The sequence below is a fragment of the Epinephelus lanceolatus genome, chromosome 17 (assembly GCF_041903045.1).
Source record: "Epinephelus lanceolatus isolate andai-2023 chromosome 17, ASM4190304v1, whole genome shotgun sequence".
Taxonomy (NCBI): Eukaryota; Metazoa; Chordata; class Actinopteri; order Perciformes; family Serranidae; genus Epinephelus; species Epinephelus lanceolatus.
The window spans coordinates 9,570,186-9,590,607 of record NC_135750.1 but is presented as its reverse complement, the minus strand read 5'-3'; the positions used below and the strand labels follow the sequence as shown (position 1 = coordinate 9,590,607).

The 20,422-nt window shown below is 41.4% G+C and overlaps 1 protein-coding gene across 3 annotated transcripts; it reads left to right on the top strand.

Moving 5' to 3' along the window:
* Nucleotides 1–529: 529 nt before the first annotated feature.
* Nucleotides 530–12,475, top strand: LOC117247948 (monocarboxylate transporter 12-B-like). Of its 3 annotated transcripts, none has more exons than XM_033612614.2 (9): nucleotides 530–708; nucleotides 2,726–3,054; nucleotides 5,085–5,188; nucleotides 6,079–6,222; nucleotides 7,118–7,213; nucleotides 7,443–7,599; nucleotides 8,614–9,366; nucleotides 9,448–9,707; nucleotides 10,922–12,475. In XM_033612614.2, the coding sequence occupies exons 2-9, from the start codon at nucleotides 2,918–2,920 to the stop codon at nucleotides 11,101–11,103; spliced, it is 1,833 nt and encodes a 610-aa protein (XP_033468505.1). In that variant the 5' UTR covers nucleotides 530–708; nucleotides 2,726–2,917; the 3' UTR covers nucleotides 11,104–12,475. The 3 variants fall into 3 exon arrangements, with proteins under 3 accessions (XP_033468505.1, XP_033468506.1, XP_033468507.2); XM_033612615.2 differs by lacking the exon at nucleotides 530–708 and adding an exon at nucleotides 940–2,277; XM_033612616.2 differs by lacking the exons at nucleotides 530–708; nucleotides 2,726–3,054 and adding an exon at nucleotides 3,385–4,013.
* Nucleotides 12,476–20,422: the final 7,947 nt, after the last annotated feature.

Genomic DNA, 20,422 nt, shown 5'->3' with positions numbered 1-20,422 from the left:
GAAAACAGACAAAAATACCAGAATCATTCCCAGTCATTTCCTTTAAAAGGTTTAATGTTCACTTTTGTGTAAAAATTTGACTCCACAGTTGTACCTACATTGGTTTACATAACAATGAACAAAGTGTTAAAAGTAAAGGTGAGTTAATTGATTCGGGGGATGGGGTCAAATTTGTCCTATGTGACATTGAAAAGCAATACAAGTTTTAAGTTGCAGGTAGCTTAACCTTCACTCAACTAACCAAATTTACAAAGACAGTACTGTCTGCTAAGACTGTTTCATAAGAGAGGAGTAAATTATCTTTACTACAAGAGATAAAAAGTCTGATAAAGTCAGTAAACTGGAGGCTCCATCATACCTGCGCAGGTTGTACCCAACATTATGGGATTATTACAAAATATAGTCATAAAAAAGCAATGAAGTGAAATTAGGGAGCCAAGTTGCTACTGGTGTCTGTGTGGGAACTTTTGGGCACCTCTCTAACTCCTCCTCCTCCTCCTCCTCCTCCCTGCCTTCCTCCCCCCATATCTTCAGTTTGCGGGCTCAGTTGTGTTGCAGAGCACCATCAGAGTGTCTGCAGGCAGCAGCAGCAGAAAATCTTTCTTTGTTTATTTTTTTTAATTTTAATTTACCTCCTGTTTGTGTGTCTGCCCAAACAGCTGAGCCGTGAAGTGGTGACAGAGGAGCAGAGAGCGACTGGAAGCTGATGTAAGTCAACACACACTTCCTCCTTACTTCTGTCTGTGTGTTTGCCTTGCACACTTTCTGTCCAGTCTCAGACTACGTTTTTCTCCTTTGCCTTGTTCTCTTCACTAACATTGATGTTTTTCTGGTTATTTATTCGCTTTAAACACCCTCAATTTAACCTTATGAAATCTTGTATGCTTAGTATCTAAGTTTTAGTGTCAGTATTGATAAAAAAAAATCTGTTATACAAAGAAAAATCCTTTCACTGAAACAGATGCTTATATGTGTTGAACTGCAAAATAAAAGCTCCAATTATACAAAGACAATGTGCATGTGGATGATATATATTGCAGCTAAATGCTAGATTTTACAGACACAACAATTCTCTTTCATTTTCATTTTTCTTTTCAGACATCAGCTGCAATCAACCTTTACAGTTCCCATGTTAATTATTTGTCAAGCAGATTTGCATGCACATTTTTTCCGACACACTTTACATTTCTTTACCCCATGTTTTCATGACTCAGTGCCAGTTTACTTTGCAGCAGGAGGGGAATTCTCTGTTGGTGACGTACACGTGCTGTCAGTCGGCACACACACACACACATTATGTAAACTTTACAGCAGATGTGTCCAAAGTCTGGGCCAGGGATCAATGGTGGCCCGTGGACTGAGTTTAAATGACCCCAGCTTGTCTATCACAATATTCTAAATATAGTCTGCAGCTAATTTAGTTGATCAAGCAAGTTCCCTTCACAATAGCAGCACTATCAAATAGTTAACAGTCATGCAGCGAGTAGGAACTGTGCAGACTGAACTAATGCTTACTGAGCAAATGAAAAGAAGCAGCTGGCCCCCAGGTATATGTTCACGTTTAAAAAGAGTTTGGACGCCCATGCTTTACAGCCTGTTTGTCACAAAGACTTCCCACAGGAAGGGAAAAATGAACCTTTGAATGGGCGCACAAGCAGTTTCAACAGAGCAGATATGACTGTACTTTGGATACCCTCTTTTTACGCTTTATTAAGTTTGGCAGTGTGCCTTTTATTGTTTTATTTCCTAATCGAAAGGTGGCTTACCTGCAACTGAGGGGTGCTTCCAACCTTCTTATTACCCCCACCCCCGGGTCGTAACGACCTGAATCAGACCAGGTAGCTGAAATGCAAAAACAGCACAGCTGGAAGGTCTGAGCTTTTCACATGGAAATAAAAGACGCATTAGAGCGATGAACCCAGAGTGTGGAGCTCAGCCTCAGGGTGTGATTATCAAATACAAACAACGAGGATTTACCAGTTAGCATATGAAAAAGTCAACCTCAGACACACTGAGCCAGCACACTACCTTTTCAGGGAAGCTGTAGCTGATCTGATCCTGACCTCTGACGGGGTCCTAACAAGCTGTCCGTGATTCCTACCTGTTGTTTAATGCCAGTATGTTGTCTCTCTGTGCAGTACAAGGTTTTAAACCCACGGCCGCCAGGAAGTATTTTCTTTTTCAGTGCTCTGACAGCAGACTGGCCGGTGTTTCTTGCCTGGTGTTTTCTTTAGCAGGCTTGTGTCTGACCAGATGAAGAAAAGCAGAAGTACAGAAGTAAATTACTCACTTTATCTTGCAGCAAAAAGTATGTGCAAAATGTGTTCACACTAAGTTTCCAGGTCAGTTCTGAAAAGTTCTTCATGCTGAGCAGGAACATGGCTGAATTATTCCTCTGTCTCCTCCTTTGGTTGGCAAATTTTTTTTTTGAGATTTTCTGTGACTGAAGTCTCAATTTAATTCGATTAACTTAACTGCAATAACCCAGTTGGGTTTCTGTGGGTCTACTCAGCTATACTGATAATACTAACTACCCATTTCTTATTCTGCTAATCCAAGCAAATATAAATGAGTGCACCACTTCCTGATTCAAATATCTCAACAACTATTAAATGGACTGCCCTGACAGTCATGGTTCTGCAGAGGATAAATCCTAACGACTACTTCCACAGTGTGCTTGTTCATGTTGTAATTTCTGCCTGTTTTGGTTTCTCTGTTTTCTCAGTGATTGAGCAAGGAGAGGAGGAAGAAGCAAACCAAAAGAGAAGAAGGTCCTTTATGTTTCATGAAGATCTCGACTGCAGCTGTGACGAAACAAGCCCAGCCAATGAAAACGTGTCGTATATTTAGAGACAAAAGGAGAACATTGAGTAAGCATAGACACTTATGTCATTCTGCTTTGTGATTGGCTGGAGCAATGGCACTCACCAAGAAGGAGAAGCACGAGGGAGGCAGGAGAGCGTCTGGGGTCACGACCCCGCCAGAAGGTGGCTGGGGTTGGATGATCGTCGCTGGGTGTTTCCTCGCCACCATCTGCATCCGGGCAGTGACAAGGTGACTGTCGGTGTGTGTGTGTGTGTGTGTGTGTGTGTGTGTGTGTGTGTGTGTGTGTGTGTGTGTAGAGTTGCGGTAAACTAATTGATATACTAACAGGCCCTCCCATAGAACTGAAAAGGTCAAGTGAAAGGTCCCCAAATTTGCTCTACTCAAATCAACGCATATATAAAAACTGAGACGGTGGTCGGCCTGGTGGCTCCTTCAGTGATGCTAGCAACCTCTTGGCTACCTCTCACCTCTTCAGCCTGGCTTGGAGCAGCTTTCTGAGTTGGTCATTACATTATTATTTAGGTTTAATGCCTTGTGCAGCTTCCTTTTTTGCTCTCCTTTCTTTTCTGGCGTCCCTATTTATGTGCAGATCCTGGCAAAGCAAAGAATTTCACTCCAACATTCATGTAAGACTCACACCATTTCCAGGAAAGAGGTTTTTTGTGATAAGCAATGTTGAATATAATAGTCAAAAAAGCTAACAAATCAGACAGAGAGAAGGCAAAAAAATCCTTCAATCCAAAACAGGCAAAGTTAAAAAAAAATCCAGGGAATCAAACAGAGATTAATAGAAAGCTATGATGTGATGGAACAAAAACAATCTGGCAGAGCTGGTGGGTACATAAATATACACAGGGATGGATAAGAGGATAATTGGGCAGGTGAGTAAGTGGCAGCAGGTGTGAATGGCGCAAAAACACAGGACGCTGCAATGACACGAGAGGTTAGTGCGTCAGGATAAAACAGGGAATATAACAAAACCGAGAATGTTACAGTAAGCTGACTTTGTGGAGTTTTTGTTTCCAGCTCCTGAGAGATGCTTAGTTTCACAGGTCTGGCAGAATTATGGGAGTGACCTTTTATGGAGTATTTTTGTATTTCCCTGTCAGAGGAAGGAAGAACCCTGAAAACATGATGTGTTGGCCTGGAACAACATCAGACACTGAGATCCTTTGGTGTTCCTGCAGGTAGCTTCTGGATGTGCAGGATTGTGTGGCAATCAGCTGTTCTTAAGATGGCTTCATGTTCTTAGCTTTGCTCATTAACACCTCTGTGTTATTACTTGGCAGCCCTACATTCCTCGTCAGCTCATATTGTTTAAGCCACTTAACCTGCTTCCGCAGCAATATGTTCTTTTTCCACCAAGACTTTACAATCCTGCTGAGATGTTTCCAGCTCCTAATTTTTGCTCAGCCAGCATATTGCCTACCTAACTCTGCTGGTATCTGACATGTGATTTCCACTGCCACTGCCTTTGATTCTTGAGAAGGAAGATGCATGCTCATTGCTCCTGTTCAGCATCACAATCCATTGTTATACTAACGTTTTGGTACCTCTGGACCTTTGTCAAGAGTATTTGCATACTACTTAAATAATTAAATGTAATCTGCTAATTTCTCCTTAAAAATGTGCATATTGAAAAAATAATTACAGCACAGGAGTACAGGCTTTTCTTCATGCATGTTTCTCTATGATGATGAAGTGATAGTCAGTGAAAAGAAAGTGGAAAACATTTCTGCAAATGAATGTGAACTCAGTGACCGGCTTTATGATCCTCTTGCCTCAACGTTCACGCAGGTCTTATGTGATCTGGTGCCATGAGACATGACTTTCCCCTGAGGTTGCACAATGGACAATGAGAGTCATAAAAAGGAGGTTAAGGAGGGTGAGGAGGACGGAGCCTTCAGATTTATGAATATAAATGACAGACATAAACTAATAAACAGCTCACTGAACACTACGTTATCAGCTGTGGTATGATGCTGGCACCTTGTATGATCTAAATCAAGTTCTTGCATCGACCTGAATAAAAAAGAAAATCAGGCCATAGTCTTGCAAAATCTTGGATCCTCAGTTTATCGCCTCATCTAAAGAACTGACTCTGCGTCTGTTTGCTCCGAACAAACTAGATAATGTAGCATGTTTTGTGTGGCAGAGGAGGAACACCTTCCAGACAGTGACAGCATTTCAGTAGCAATTATAAAAGCTTGCTGTAAAATGCACTAATAAATCCAACCTCCCTCTGTCTCTGTGTCCAGATGTGTGTCCATGTTCTTTGTGGAGTTCCAGCTGCACTTTGAGAAGGATTATTCCACCACTGCCTGGATCCACAGTCTCATCGACTCCACCACCATGCTCTGTGGTAAGACCGTCAACACACACCTGTACCTGAAGGCAGCTCAATGCTGCAGTTAAAACAAAGTTGACAAAGCAAAATTTACTTGTTTCCAATTCAATTCAGTTCAATGGAACCTTTTTTATCCCGACAGAAATTCTTGTGTAAAGAATGCTTCAGTTACAGTTACACAAAAACAGCAATAACGATTAAAGTTCACAAACCAGTAACAGCCAGGACAACCAGTGGGTTCCCCGGGGTCAGGGTCACACACTGGGCCCAGTTTTTCAAACAATGGAGAATTAGATATCAGTCAAAATATTCAAAATACACAAGATATAAAGTGTTTAAGCAGCAAAAGCAAAAACCAGTGCCTAATAGAGTAACAATAGAAGTAAGATAAGCACAAGAGTGTTTGTTTGTTTGGTACAGTTTCCTAAAACTGATTAATTTTTTCTCGTGCCCTATGGCCCTTACATGATTGTAAAACTCACACATGCATTCCATATTTGTGTTTTAGTGTTTGTGTTTTCATTCGGATCCAAATTGAAAATTAGAAAATGTTACTTGACGGCTAAGAGTCTTATTACAGACAAAAAAAAAAATTAAAAATCTGCACTGACAGCTGCAGAAATGAAACAGTCCAGCCAGTACAAGTGTAAAAAAGTTCTAATTTATTTACTATTCCAACTATTTAAACATACAGTTGAAATGAAAGCAGGACCACGGTACAAAACTAACAAAAGGTCAACAAATCATAAGACAAAAACACAGTATGGGTACATCAAGACTGGAGTGAAATGAAAGATCTGTTCAAATTAAGTGCTAAATGATGCATTTGCATGTGTACGGGTTTTATACCCAGCATATATATGAGTTGTTGTGGGTAAAATAATCTACACAAACTGTGTCTCCAGCTCCTCTGGGTGGTTTCCTTGGGAACCATCTGTCCTGCAGAGCCACAGTGATGCTGGGAGGTCTGCTGTCCTCTGCTGGTCTGATCCTCAGCTCCTTCGCTAACAGTCTGGAATATCTGTACATCTCCCTGGGCCTCCTCACAGGTACACAAGCACCTCACATTCCCTACCAAAAAAAACACAAGGACAAAGGACAGAGAAAGATCAGAGTTTCACCTAATCAATGAGAAACGTGCAACACATCTGACCAGTGCTGTAGTCTATGTATCTGCTCATTTTCAGCTACAGGCTTTAAGAACTTGGTTTGATCTCTGCATTCCTTGCAGCTAGAGGTGTTGGATTAATGCCCACCATTTCATAGTAGATCTTTAGCTCTCCTCACCCTCTACACAAATTTAAACATTGGCCACAGGTAGGGGAGGTGTCAGGGTGTGCCTTTATAGTATGATGGCTCAGGAGCACCCTCAGTTAGCTTGGAAATGAATACCCATTGAGCTGAATCGCAATCTGCATTTCACCAGTTTGGGGTGTAAACTTTATTACCATATGAGGGCGGAGCCAGAGGTTGTCTTACTTCAGTTTAAGCTCCAAAAATGGCATTTTATTTGCATTGATGACAACACTATTGAAAGAAATCATCAGTTTACTGAAAAAGTAAAGTACTGAATGTTTTTTTGTGTGTGTTTAATCACCCTACAAACCTTCCCCATAGAGAGTAAGGCCTCACTCTTTACATGTAAGGGTCTGACCCTTTGACAGTGTTTTATTTTTCAGTCTACACCCCATGCACACACTCACTGATGTCTCATGTCTTTTAAAACTTCTACTGTAGAACTGAACACCTTAGTTGTTTGTTTTCGATGGATGCACCTAAAATTTCTGATGACTTTTCATGTTCCTGAGGAGGTTGAATACATTTATTTTAACAGATTGTAAATGAATGTAATGTAATGTATATATTGCAGGGTGTCAGGGTGTCATATCCTTTGACACCCAAACAACGTCTGTGTAGATTTGGCAACATATCCATCCTCCACAGGTCTTGGCTTTGCTCTCAGCTACACACCAGCTATAGCGATGGTTGGGAGGTACTTCAATGAGAGGAAAGCCCTGGCCTATGGCATCGCCATGTCTGGTAGTGACACCTTTACTTACCTGTTGCTTTGTCTTCTTGTCATTCATACCTCACTTCCCCATCTCCTCTCTTCTACTCCTTCATTCTTCCTCTCTCGCATTCTTTTGACCAGACTTAGTTTGCGTCTGCGCTTTTCTCTAGTCTGTTCCTAAGTTCCTCTACTCGTGCTTCTCCTCTGCTCTCCCTGCCTCATTTCATCCCATCAAATCCAATTTCACCTCATCTTCAGGGAGCGGCATCGGGACGTTCATCCTGGCTCCTGCAGTCCAGCTGCTCATAGAGCGTTACTCCTGGAGAGGAGCTCTGCTCATCCTGGGAGGGTTTGTTTCCAACCTGTGTGTCTGTGGTGCTCTGATGAGGCCGCTGGAACCAAGGAGAAGTGAAAGGTTAGTCTTTTATTCATTCTATTGATGACTTATTCCTGAAATGATTAATAGTTGGAGATTTTGGGAAACATGCTTATTCACTTTCTTGATGAGAAGATTAATACAACCGTCTGTGTCTATGCGCTAACTGTGGAGCTAGAATGAGGAGCTGAGTATCTTAGCTCAGCATGAAGACAGTGCTCAAAAGTTCACCCCCTAAACACCTCTAAAACTCAGTAGCTAATACATTATATACTTGACTTCTACTATGGCAGATAGCGAACACGAAACAGTAAAATAAAGCAGGTATCTAAAGTAAAAACAGGACACAGGAGAGAAACTAAACTCCAGACCACAGAGATTCAGTTAGAAGCTACAGACGTTCTGAGAGCTGAACACACAGAGACTTTTAAAAACACCTTTCTCTGGTCTCCTGCGGTCGGCGAGACGTCATCGTTACCTGCTTGAGGGCAGGCACCCTGGATTTTGGACCTACTCCTGAGAAGGTTCATCTCCGGCATGGCTTTACCGTCACACGGCGTGTCTGAACTGACAATGGAAACAAAAATCAGTGCAGCATGACTTTACTTGGTGCAGCCAATAGTGCCAATGGAGAAAGGGTTTAATACATTTGTTGAATCCATACACAGAAGGAGAGGTGAAAATGTCAAGTTGTGGTTTTGGAGGGAGCGGTGACTTCCTGACAAACCAGGCAACCAGCGGAGACTCCAGGAAGTCACTACTCCTGGCCAAGAAATAGTCCAGCACATAACGCCCTGTAAAACTATCGCTTGATGTTCTTACATTATGGTATTTCTACAGAGATACATATCTGAACTTTGGACAGAGCCAGGCTAGCTTTCTCCGTCTTTATGCTAAGCTAAGCTAACTGTGTTCTCACAATGCATGGACATGAGGGTGGTATAGATCTTCTCATTTAACTCTTGTCAGAAAGCAAAGAACTAAAATATACTAAATTCAATTTCTTGTTCCATTCCAATGTGTTTTCTTCTATTCTGTATTTTCCATCTAAAGGATATGGGAGAACCATATGGCAAACCTGGAGACAGACTGCATGACAACAGCGCTGGATTCAAATGACTCTGAGCAAGTGCCAACTGATTGCAGCCAAGTGGAGGCGAAGCAGCTAGATAGCAACAACTTAATTGATACTCAAAGGTTGCTCATAGCCAACGGAGCATTCAAAAACTTTGGACTTGAAAACAACAAACTCACAGAGGGGGGCATAGTGCTGATACCAAGCTTGAGCCCGCCTGATCCGAGTTTAACAGATCTGAAGATAGCTGAGTGTATTTTATTTAGCAACAAGCTAACAGAGACGGTGCTAGGGGAGATCTCAGGTCATAAAGTAGCAAATGGTAGCCCAATGGAGGACTTGAAATTGGTGGAAAGCATGAACTTGAACAACAAGGCAGCTAAGGTAGAAGACTTAAAACTCACTGAAGTCAAACCAACAGATACCTACCACTTAGATAAAACCATTAGCCTTCCTCCAGAGGCTTTAGTGAGCACACAGACTTCGTCCAGAGGTCACGGTTTCTGTCTCAAGTCCAGGGAAGAGTTTGGATTCCTCTCGATACCCAACTTCCTGATTCTGTCTGTGTCCTTCCTGTTCCTGGCTTATGGCTGCAGCGCTCCAGTAGTTTACCTGGTCCCTTACGCCCTCAGCATGGGGCTGGAGCACCAGCAGGCCGCCTTCCTCATGTCCATGTTTGGAGTCAGCGGGATTGTGGGTAACATCACCTTTGGATGGATCACAGACAGGAAGTAAGTAGAGGCTGTAGGTGTTTTTTTTGTGTGGCAGATATTTAATTAAAGCACCAAAGTGACAGATGTTCTTCCCTCCAGGTATCTGAAGAGGTATCGCCTGCTGAGCTACATGATGGCTATTGGCATGGAGGGGCTCTGCTGTATGTTCGTCCACCTCCTTCACTCCTTCTCCCTCCTTGTCCCATTTTCCGTTCTCTACGGGTACTTTGACGGGGCGTACGTGGCGCTCATTCCAGTGGTGACCTCTGATGTCGTGGGCTCCACCTACCTGACCTCTGCTCTGGGTGCGGTCTACTTCCTGCATGCCATCCCCTACCTGATCAGCCCACCAATAGGAGGTAAGTGTTTATTAACTTATTACAACCGCTGCTGTGTTTGAAGGTGTCATGTAAAGCTCATGTGAGTATCACTGTCACATTCATTTTGAGATCTTGACATATAAACCATAAGCTGATGGGACCAGGGTTAAGATGATTTGGCGTCAGTCTCATCCCAGGCTTCTAGACTTTGACTATATGTATCCTGCCACTATTCTCTTTACTGAAGAGCATACAAATGTCTTAGTGATTAATACATTGGCCTTTTACTCCCTGTAGCATCTGCTGCTTCCAGAAAAAAATATAACTGTCTCATGATTTTGTGCCATAATGCAGTAAACCTGATTTCCTGTCCATTTCCCTGGTCATTATATCCATTACAAAAATATTTGTTCTCAGTTTTGCACATAAACTGAGGAGAACAAGGACGGGATCAAAGCTAGCTGACTTGTTGGAGCTACAGAAGACATTTGGTTATGTGTTTTTATGCCTCCACACCTGCGACAGCTGTCCTTCTGTCCACCCCATTCTCTGGAACGTGGTTCTCTGAACCGCTTGAGGGAATTTCCTCAAATTTGGCACAAACATCCATTTGGATTCAATGATAAACTGATTAGATTCTGGTGGTCAAAGGTCACTGTGACCCCACAAAACATATTTTTTGCCATAATTCATACATGAATTACAACAAAATTTTACACAAATGTCTAATAGGTATGAACGCTGACCAGGTCAGCATCACACAGAAAGTGTTTTAGCAGCTGGAGGCGCCTTTTTGTAATTGTTTTTAATGAGAATGAAGCCTTTTGCTTGCGGTTTTTGCGTTGCATTGCACCTTGCGTTTCTGAGCTCTAGGTGCCTGGCGTTTTTGCCAGAGCGCTCTGAACTCTTCTAGTTGAAAAAACTTCAACTCAGAACAGAAAAACACCCCATGTCATCCTTTTTTAGTCATCTTTTTGTCCCATTGTCCAATTGGATGATTTGAGAGGCGGGCCTTCTGTGGTAGTCATGACAACAAGTTAACAGTCGGTAAACAGCCATGTATTAGAATGCGTAGCCTCTTTACAGCAACATCCACATTTAAAGTACTGTAAGCTGTGGTGGCTACATATGAGTCTGGACAGATGAGGAGTTAAACCATAATGTGACTGGCTGGTAGAGGCATACAACTGTGAGACAGTATTTCTAGTTTTCTTCTGAGGTGTAACATATCTTTCCTGTTTCTCTGTCTCCAGGTTGGTTGGTAGACAGGACAGGAAACTACGCAGCAACCTTTTTCCTCAGCGGGGCTTCCTTCATGCTCAGCTCTGCGGTGCTATCAGCTGCCTTGTTAGTCAGACGCTGCCAGAGGTTTAAATCTGCCGCACACTTCAATCCCAATCACACTACTGCTGCAGCTCAGCAGGACATCATATGACAATGCTAATCAAGATGCTGCTCCTCCATCTGCACGGATGTGCACCTCATCACTGCTGATGTGATCAGGTGCTACTTTGATGTGCATCATACCTGAACCTGTGCCTTTTTTAAAGAAACAATGTGACTTTGAGACAAACAGATTATGTCATAATAATATTTTTTTGATGAGAGTTTTCTGTTTGTTTAATGCTGATATTTTGTTTTGTAAAACCAAAGAGCATTCCTTATCAAAGCCAAAAATTGCAAGCAGGTTGTCATTAACATTGCTATAGTGAGCTTTTTGATAGTGTAGCTTCTATAATTTTTAAGAGTATTTGCCAAAATTATCCATTTTGCCAGTTGATTATGATTAATATTTTATCATCACGCGTTAGGCTATCCTATGTGGGAAAGCACCGGGCTCCAAGACAAGTGTAAACACTTTAAAAAAGTGCTTTAAAAAAATGAACTGAAACAGACTTTATTACTGAAAAAAAACATTGCTTTGTCTGTAATTTTGCTTTTGAAAACAAGATTTTCTGTATAGTATTATCACAAACTGTTTTGTGCAATATCCAAAGTTACGTACCCTCACTCTACAAATAGCTAAATTGCTCTGCCGTACATTCCCAGGCTTCCCATATCACAGTAGGATGAATATGGTACATTTTTTATAGGGTGAAAATTTACTGTGTCATTTGTGTCAATATGTAAAAAGTAATCTGCATCTATTAGAGAATAACAATAATTTCAAAAACAAGAGTTTACAGGCAGACAGACACGGTGCCGGTTCCCTCATACTTGGAAAGCTGGATAAAATAAAATAAAGTCTGGACTGGTGCTTATATTCAGCCATTTCTGTGTAACTTGTAAGAAGAATTCTGAAAAGTGGTGCTACATGCTACAACGACTGCAAATGGGTGTACTTTGAATTAGATATTACCCAGCTGGCATTTTAATGTTTATTCACTGTTGAATCAGTGGTTGAATTACTGTTGAATTCTGGTTTGATTGTGAAAGATGAATCAGCGTTGATTTCGCAGTGCTGTTTCAGTGTTGTTTCATGAACTTGAGATGTGGTTTCAAAATTGTTTCAACGTTGAAACAGATCTTCAACGTCGAAGGCCAGTCGTGTGCCAGCTAGGTAGAGCAACTTTAGAAGAATTAGAGAAATAATAGTGCTCGTGAGTCTTTGATTTTATTAAGAAGAACATGAGCATTTGTGTCAGACTGTGTGCTTTCCTACAGCAAACCATCAACTTCTTTGTCCATGGAAACCACATTAAGAATATCACTCATGCATATCAAAGTCATGAGTGATTGTTGTGCTTTTGAGTGCTGAGAACATAAATATGATAGTGTTGTTAAATAAATAAAATGTATATTCATTTAATCATGTTTGTGTGGGTGTTTCTTACATTTTAAATGTGTGCCTTTATTTATTTTGCCATGTATTGCAGTGGTAGCCATTTAGCCAATCACAGCACAGCGTTTCAGTGTCGTCACAAGACACGGAGCATTAGCCGTTCAGCTACTCGGTTGTTGCTAATATGGAAATATGAAATTTAAACGGGTTGTTTCGTCCATGGCAAATATTTTACCACCCTGGCAAGACGGTAGGCACCTGTAAGATCACGAAAATCCATTTGAAGATGCAACTCGCTGCTAGAGAACAGGTGAAACACTAAATTACTTTTAAGTTTTGTGCCGGAAGTGCTAACGTTATGTGACCAACCGTTAACAGGTGCCGAGGTTATAATTAGGGCTATCTTCAGCTAGTTTGTTAGCATAATTTCCGGTCACAGAGCTAAACATTGGTTTCTCTGAAACATAATTAACTAGGGATGTTTGAAAAACCTAGAAGGTAATTTAAATACCTTTACCGTAGTTGTTAAGGTCCCCAAATACTGAGAACCACCTGAATGACTCATTTAGGTTCAGCTATCTCTACAAACCAGACTTCATGCTAAGCTAACCTAGCTAACACCTGGGGCTAACTCAACCTTTAACCCCTCAAACATGTTTTCACCTGTAAACACCCCTTTGAACAACAAAGGACCAGCCAAACTGCCCTTTAGAATAAATTAGTACTTCCATTTTATGCTAGCTACTTTATACTTGTAATTTTACTCCACTATATTTAATTTTTAGGCTTTATAGCTCCTTAGAGGAGGGTTGAAACTCAGCAGCTTCTTGTTATACTTTATTGTAACCTTGGTTACTGTAGACAATATCTATTTGGGGTATTTTAGTTTCTTAAGTCACCATACTTATTTATATGTTACAGAATACTGTGGAAACATTAGTATTTTGGCAGGGATAATTCCACATTGTTATTTTGGACATACAGAATTAATTTGTATTATTGCATATAGTGATTTATATGGCTGTTTTTATTGGAAATTTTTGTTGAAAGTTATTGGAAGTTATTAGACAAATAAATGAATAATGATATAGCATTGGTAAAGATCGTGAGTAGTTTTCTGAGTACATGTCCAAACAATTTAGCCAATTAGCAACCAGTAGCAGCCAAAGTGGGCTATAGGCTCGTCACTACAGATGGCATTTGGACTATTATTTTATTCGTATACTTAATGCGTACCTTTAAGTTGCTATTTTATGTCCCCTAAGGCTTGAGCAAGAGTAACTAAAGTTCCTACCTGACATTGTTTAGGGGGACAGGTGTTAGTGTAACAGAAACAGGTTAACATGCTGCAGTTGGGTCAGAGTGAGGCTGGTGTATGTTGGTGTAAATTAAAGAAGATAAACTGTGGCCTGCTTATTACTCACAAGCCACTGAACAAGATGTACAATAATGATAATAATAACTTTATTTGTAAAGCACTAAGTTTACAAAGTCCTTCACAAAATGCATAAAAGATACAGCTATGAAAAGACAGTTGCAACAATAAAGGCAATCTTAAGAGCTAAGAAAAATAAAGCATGGAAAGGCAAACAGAACAGAGGGACATAACACAATTAAAAACACAAAAGCTACAAATTAGGCATTAAAACAAAAAAGCTTTCCCACAAAAATATGTGTTAAGAAATGATTTTAAAAAAGGTAATGTTCTAGCAAGCCTTATCTTGTTAGGCAGGGAATTCCAGAGCCTATAGGGGCTCTGATGGCAGAAGCCCCGTCACCTTTGGTCACCAGCCTTGACCTATAGATATGACTAGTAAGGGTAGGTTTAAGGATCTTAGGTTACAACTTAGTTATATAACTGTAAAAGTAATTAAAATAATCTTGAAATCAGACCTGAAGTTAACTGGCATCCAATTCAGGGAGACAAAAATTGATTAATATGTGACCTACAACTGTTCTACATTGTTGCTCAAAGCAAGCAACTTCCAGACATCCTAATCTGTGTCACAGAAATCTGTCATCAACACTCACTGTATTGTTATCCTGAAGACGAAGGGCAATCACACTATCATCTTCCTTCAGCTCATCAGATGTGGAGAGATGCAGAGGTTTGGCGACTTTAGTCTGGTGCTGTTTGGAGATAGTGTTGCATGCATAGACAAAATAGAGTAGTTGAGTAATCAGCATCAGAGGGATGATCTATATTTCTTCACCTAACATGAGAGGATACATTTTGTGTAAGTTTTTGTACATGTTTCTGTTTTTCTGGCACAATTGTCTTCATTTATCTCACCATTAAACTATCTGTTTAGAAACTTTTAGAGAAACTTTTAGCTTTTAGAGATGTACGTTGCATTTGTAGCTCCATGTAGTTTCCTGTTGGCTGTGGGCTAGATGTATGATGTCTCATCAAGATAATTCTAGCAGCTTTGGTGTGATGTTTCCAGTGAGGTTTGTTTTCTTGTTATCAGATGATGAAAGATGAAAGAACAAATATCAGCTACATATCCATTATCATCACAACTATATAGTGTACAGCCTGTAGATGGCTGAGTGCAGCAGGTTAATGCAGGGCATTTGTGAAAGCCAAGGAGTTGTAACACCAAAAACAGATACTACAGATTTCATCACACCACTAGCAGCATGTCTAACTATCTCTAATAATCAATCAATATTTTTCAAAATGTTAAAAATCAATACCACATGATGATTTAAGGTTTGCAGGACCATTTGACCTTTGGCCTGCTTTTTTTGCTTTGCTCGTGTGCAGTGTTATCTCCTCTGAAGCTGTGAAATGTAAGTGTTGCTAACATCACTTTTTGCTGCCTGCTCACTTTTGTGCGTGCATGTGTGTGTTTCAGATCTGGCAGTGTTTCTGCAAACACTGTGTTGTCCTCTCCCATACCGAAAAAGATGTTCCACACCATGTTGGCAGCCCTCATAGCTTCACACTAGGTTCCACTACCGAAGCTACAGCTGCTAAGGTACACCAGGGTGAAGTGGGTGTTTTTAGCCACAAGGGGGCAGTAGACTCACGTGTGGCGCTTCAGGGTGTTAAGTCAATCAATTACTCTGTCAGTCCACCACCTGCAGGGACTGGCATCAGGGCTGGGTGCATTGTGCTCCGGGCAGCAGGGAAGGGCCAGGATCTGACCCCTGGCATGGTGAGGTGTCAAGTTGTGGTGATATAGCGTCCAAATTCCCCAGATCCCAATCTGATGGAGCTTCTGTGAGACGTGCTGGTATCAAACCTCACAGCCCACAGGACCTCACAGCCCACAGGACTCAAAGGATCTGCCGCCAACGCCCTGGTGCCAGACACCACAGAACGCATCTAGAGGTCCTGTGGTCATGCCTCGACAGTGCCAAGTACACAAATCTGGGGCAAATCTGGGGCACCCACTTGTCCAACAGATGTTCAATCAGATTGGGATCTAGGGAATTTTAGGCCAGGTTACCTTCATCTCTTTGTCTCGAGCCTTTAGATTTGGCTGATCGGTGTATCTAAACTGTGATAGCATAATTTAGCTGCGTAGTTAAATAGTGTGATTTTACAATTGTTAAATATTGTCAAACTAGTAATATTAAGATTTATAATCTTATAAATCTTATAAATAAGTATGATTTCCTAAATTCATTCTAAAATGCTCACATTAGGGCAGGCACTATACAATACATTTCCCTCTTATTTACTGCTACAAACACACACTCACAAACACACAGCTATTTTTGTATGGTGAGTGTGTCTGTTCATCTTGTGTGTGCAGTGTTTGTTATGTATGCATGAAGGACTGTGAGCTGCATGTGTTGCATCACCTGTTGACTTTCATGCATCCGTGTGCTAGTGCATTCAGAGGAGTGTCTTTGTACGTGCATTTGTGTACTGTTTGTGTGTGTGTTTGAGTGTGTGCGTGTTCACCAAAGAGAACATCCCGTTCTGAGTGTATCTGCCCCCACACAGGGAGCCCTGCGTTGTTTTGCTGCTGCAACCACTGGTGCGTGTTTTCTCTGCATCCTCAAATGTGACACGTAGCTATAGCCATCACACAGTGTCTGCCTGCTCTGTGTTGGGATATATTTTATCAGTGTTTTAATACTTCCAGGCTCATAATGTGTGTATCTGCTGTTCTTTATCGACAGCTGCTTTAAATTTATTTGCATGAAGTCACTGTTAATACAGAAACTAGTCATTTAAGCACAGCAGTGTGCGTGTCAAGCAGAAATTAAGTCACTTTCAGTTCTTCAAAATAGTTTTTGTCAAAAGCGGCCTGTACAGTCAGTGCGACTAAGTGTTTTAGTTTACTCTCTGTTTTGTTGTCAAAATCTCTTTGTACACGCATTTGTGGCACCGTCATAGAACACTGGTGGATGATATGCTGTGAGAAAGGATTAAATCTAGAGCAGGATTGAAAAAGTTGAAAAAAAGCTTGTTTGTCTGTAGATGCGTTCAGTGACATTATTTGTGAAAGTGATAAATCAGATAAGGCAGCTGTGTTTTTGGTAAGCACTTTGGTCTTACATCTGTAATCTGAAACTGATCTGGAGCAATTGCATAAATTGGAAAGTATTACTTTTGCTGACTCAGAAGTGTCAGTAACACCACCAGTGTCCCACCAGCAGATGACCCTACCCAGGGGTCAATAACCACAAATACACTCTCAAACTTTGAGAAATACTCAACTACTGGTCCTTAAAGATACTTGTAGCACATATCCACTGTGCAAATCATGTTTTTCAAATAATACCGCAATAGTCAGATGAGCTTATACGTAACGGCGGTCGCTAGTGAATACAATTTTCCCAAAGTGACTTATGATAAGTAGATTTAATTACACAAAATTCATATAATACCTTCCACATCTGTTCAGTTCTGATGAGACTGTGGTGTTGGTGAGATAATGAATAGACCAGCTGTGTAAGGGCACTGATGTGCCAAGCTGACAGTCAATCCATTGGTCAATGTCAGACCATCAGTGAGCATCTTTGGCCCTAGTTTTTATGGTGTGTCATGTACCGTTGACACTAGTCTGCCTTTGACGGTCCTTGACTGCTTTTTTTTTGTTTGGCTGAATAAGCATCTTGGAGCTGGTGGAGCATCTCAGTGAGTGAAATCACTCTGATTAGCAGTTCAACTCAGTGCACGAGAAGAGAAATGGAAGTTACAGTTATTGTTTGCTAATGCACAGCAAATATCATCTCTTCCTTCAACATCAGGTTGTGTTGTTAGTGTGCCAGCCGGCTAACTGGCATCTTGAATCCATCCTGTTGGTCTTCTGGTTTCCCCTTTTGAATGACAAACACAGACTACCACCACCTGCGGGTATGGAGAGTTATTCCCGCTCACACAGGCGCAGAACGTACGTGCTAGTTCTAGTCTTATTGGTGTGTTCAGGTGCAACTTTTTGGCCGAGACACAGGCAACATGAGGCGACGCAACATTTGGCCTTCATCCCCACCAGTTGTTTGATGTTGGTTTGGTGTGTCAGGGTTTTACAGGTGCAGTCTGTGATTCTAATCCAATGCACTTTTTGCTAACTCAGCAAATATGACGGTCCGCCAGCTGTATGTTCTGTGTGTTCCTGTGTTCAGACGAAACCCTGGCTGTGTAAAGGGAGGATAAAGTACACTGTTGTGCTTGTGCAAAGGAGAGGTGAAAGGCCGTGGATGTATAAAGAGAAAGGCAGTGAGAGCGAGAGGAACGATAAAACAGAGCTTCTGAAGGAGCACTGGCGGGAGGGGTGTGTTTGTTTGGGTGCTGGGTTGAAATATCAACAATCTTTTTTCCAGAATTACAGACTCCACCTGCAATGCCACCTGTTCCTCCATGCACATGACTCCCATTATGGCTGCCAGAGGGTGCGTTACATCACCTGAAAGCCTCCGCAGGCAGCTTCCATGATCAAACACACTGTGTGCGTGCGCTTGTGTGTGTTTGTGTGTGTTTTTCAGACAGAAGTTTCCACTGTGTAGGTGGATGCGTGGGAGGTAGGCGGAGGAGGGGTTTCCTCTGAGGTTGGCATCCCCGAACACAGAAAAAAACACAGGAAAGAAAGGACTTCCCCTGCTTCTGAAATGACACACACACACACACACACACACACTGAAAAAAGTGTTTCTGTCTGTCTGATGTTCGGGTTTGAACTGACTGATGTGAAGTACCAAAGCACACAAATCATGTGCATCGTTAATTTGTGCTTATCTGTAGTCTTGCTTGTTGTAGACGCCATTTTGATCAGATTACTTCATCATCTTCTTAGAATTATTTTTATTATTATTTTTTTTGTTCTCAGTTTCAGTGGAGCCTTTTTACCTGTAATACCACACAAGCCAAACTTATAATAATGCAACATCACAGAGGTTATAGACTGCTGATCCACATGGGGGAGGCAGAGCCAGTGTGATGCTGGAGCAGAGCACATGGCCACCATGTGGGAGGACGTGCTTTTATACATTCTTCATCAGTGTAAAAGGCTTAATTATTATTTGTGCCATATTCTTCTTCTTATGTTTATTTGTTAACACAGGCAGTTAAAAGATTTCATTCGCCAGATCACTATCACTTTGCCCTTTGCATTGTCACATGTGATGCATCTGTAGTGTGTGATGCACTGGCCCATTAATATGCTGTCTGTAACTGGGCGATAATATCTCTGCACTGATTTATTTCAGTTTTTCAGGGAGAATATTATTAAATTCTTAAAGTATTTAAACCAATATCTGCCTGCTATTTCCATCCAATAACATCGACATGATTACTGACCTTCAGAAATTCACATTAACTGTTCCTACACTTTTCCTTGAGGGCAGCACATCATGATTTACTGATAACAAATGTGACTCTTTAACATTATATTGTACATTACATAAAACAGGTTTTTATTTTGATTTAAATCAAACATGTTTTGCCTCTTCAAACACAGAGTCTGTTGAACTACAGAGCAGCACCACTGATGTCAGCCAGGAAACGTGACGACACACACACACAAGACACCTGCATTGTTGGTTTACACTAGATTCACTCGCTGATAAACTTCTGTCATACTGCAGCCAGGTGCATAATGCCACTGTGTGTGTGTGTGTGTGTGTGTGCGTGCGCATGTATGTGTATTACCACATCACTCACACACACTTCTCTGTGGGAAGGCAAACACTACGAAACGCAACATACTCCTGAGGGTTGCACAGATGAAAAGGACACATGTATACACTTCCACACCGTCAGATGTTGTGTGTTATCTTGTGAAATCTTTGTCTTACTTGTCTCAGAGACATTGTTTATTAGTTTTTTGTCTTTATGTCTCTCTCTGAGATCTCTGAGCTATCGTGTTAACTCCACAACAGCTGTGACTGTCAAAAACTGTTGACTGCAAGTAAAAGCATAGCTCCCAGTGCATAACAGTACAGGACAGTCATATTGTGGCATTGTCTGTGTTTACATGCTTCAAGTATTTCCTCATGGGTTTGATCTGGTGGGTATAAACAGTCACACCATAACTGGATCACTGAGAACTATAAACTCCGACTGCAGTTCTAAGAAAGGGGGCATAATAATTCCTATTTTTTTTTAAATTTTCTGTGCACTCCAGTCCACTGCTGACCTAAAGGCCCAGACAACACCAACATCAACATCACATAACTAGTGGCAGCAAAGGCTGACTGTTGTGTCACGTCATGTTGCCCATGTCCTGGCCAAAAATTTGCTGTGCCTGAACACACCACAAAGTCTACAGCCAATGGCCCACAAGCACATACGGGCAGGTGGCGGCAGTCTGTATTCAGTATTAGAAATATGAAACCAGAAGACCAACAGGGCACATTCAAGACATTGGTTAGCCAGTTAGCACATTAACAGCACAACCTCAATGTTAAGTGATCAAAATATACATAGTGTGAAAAATCAAGCCGACAAGGGTCGACTAGTGCCAACAGTGTGTCTGCGAAGCTTTGGAAGCTTCCTCTTGGGTGCCTGCTG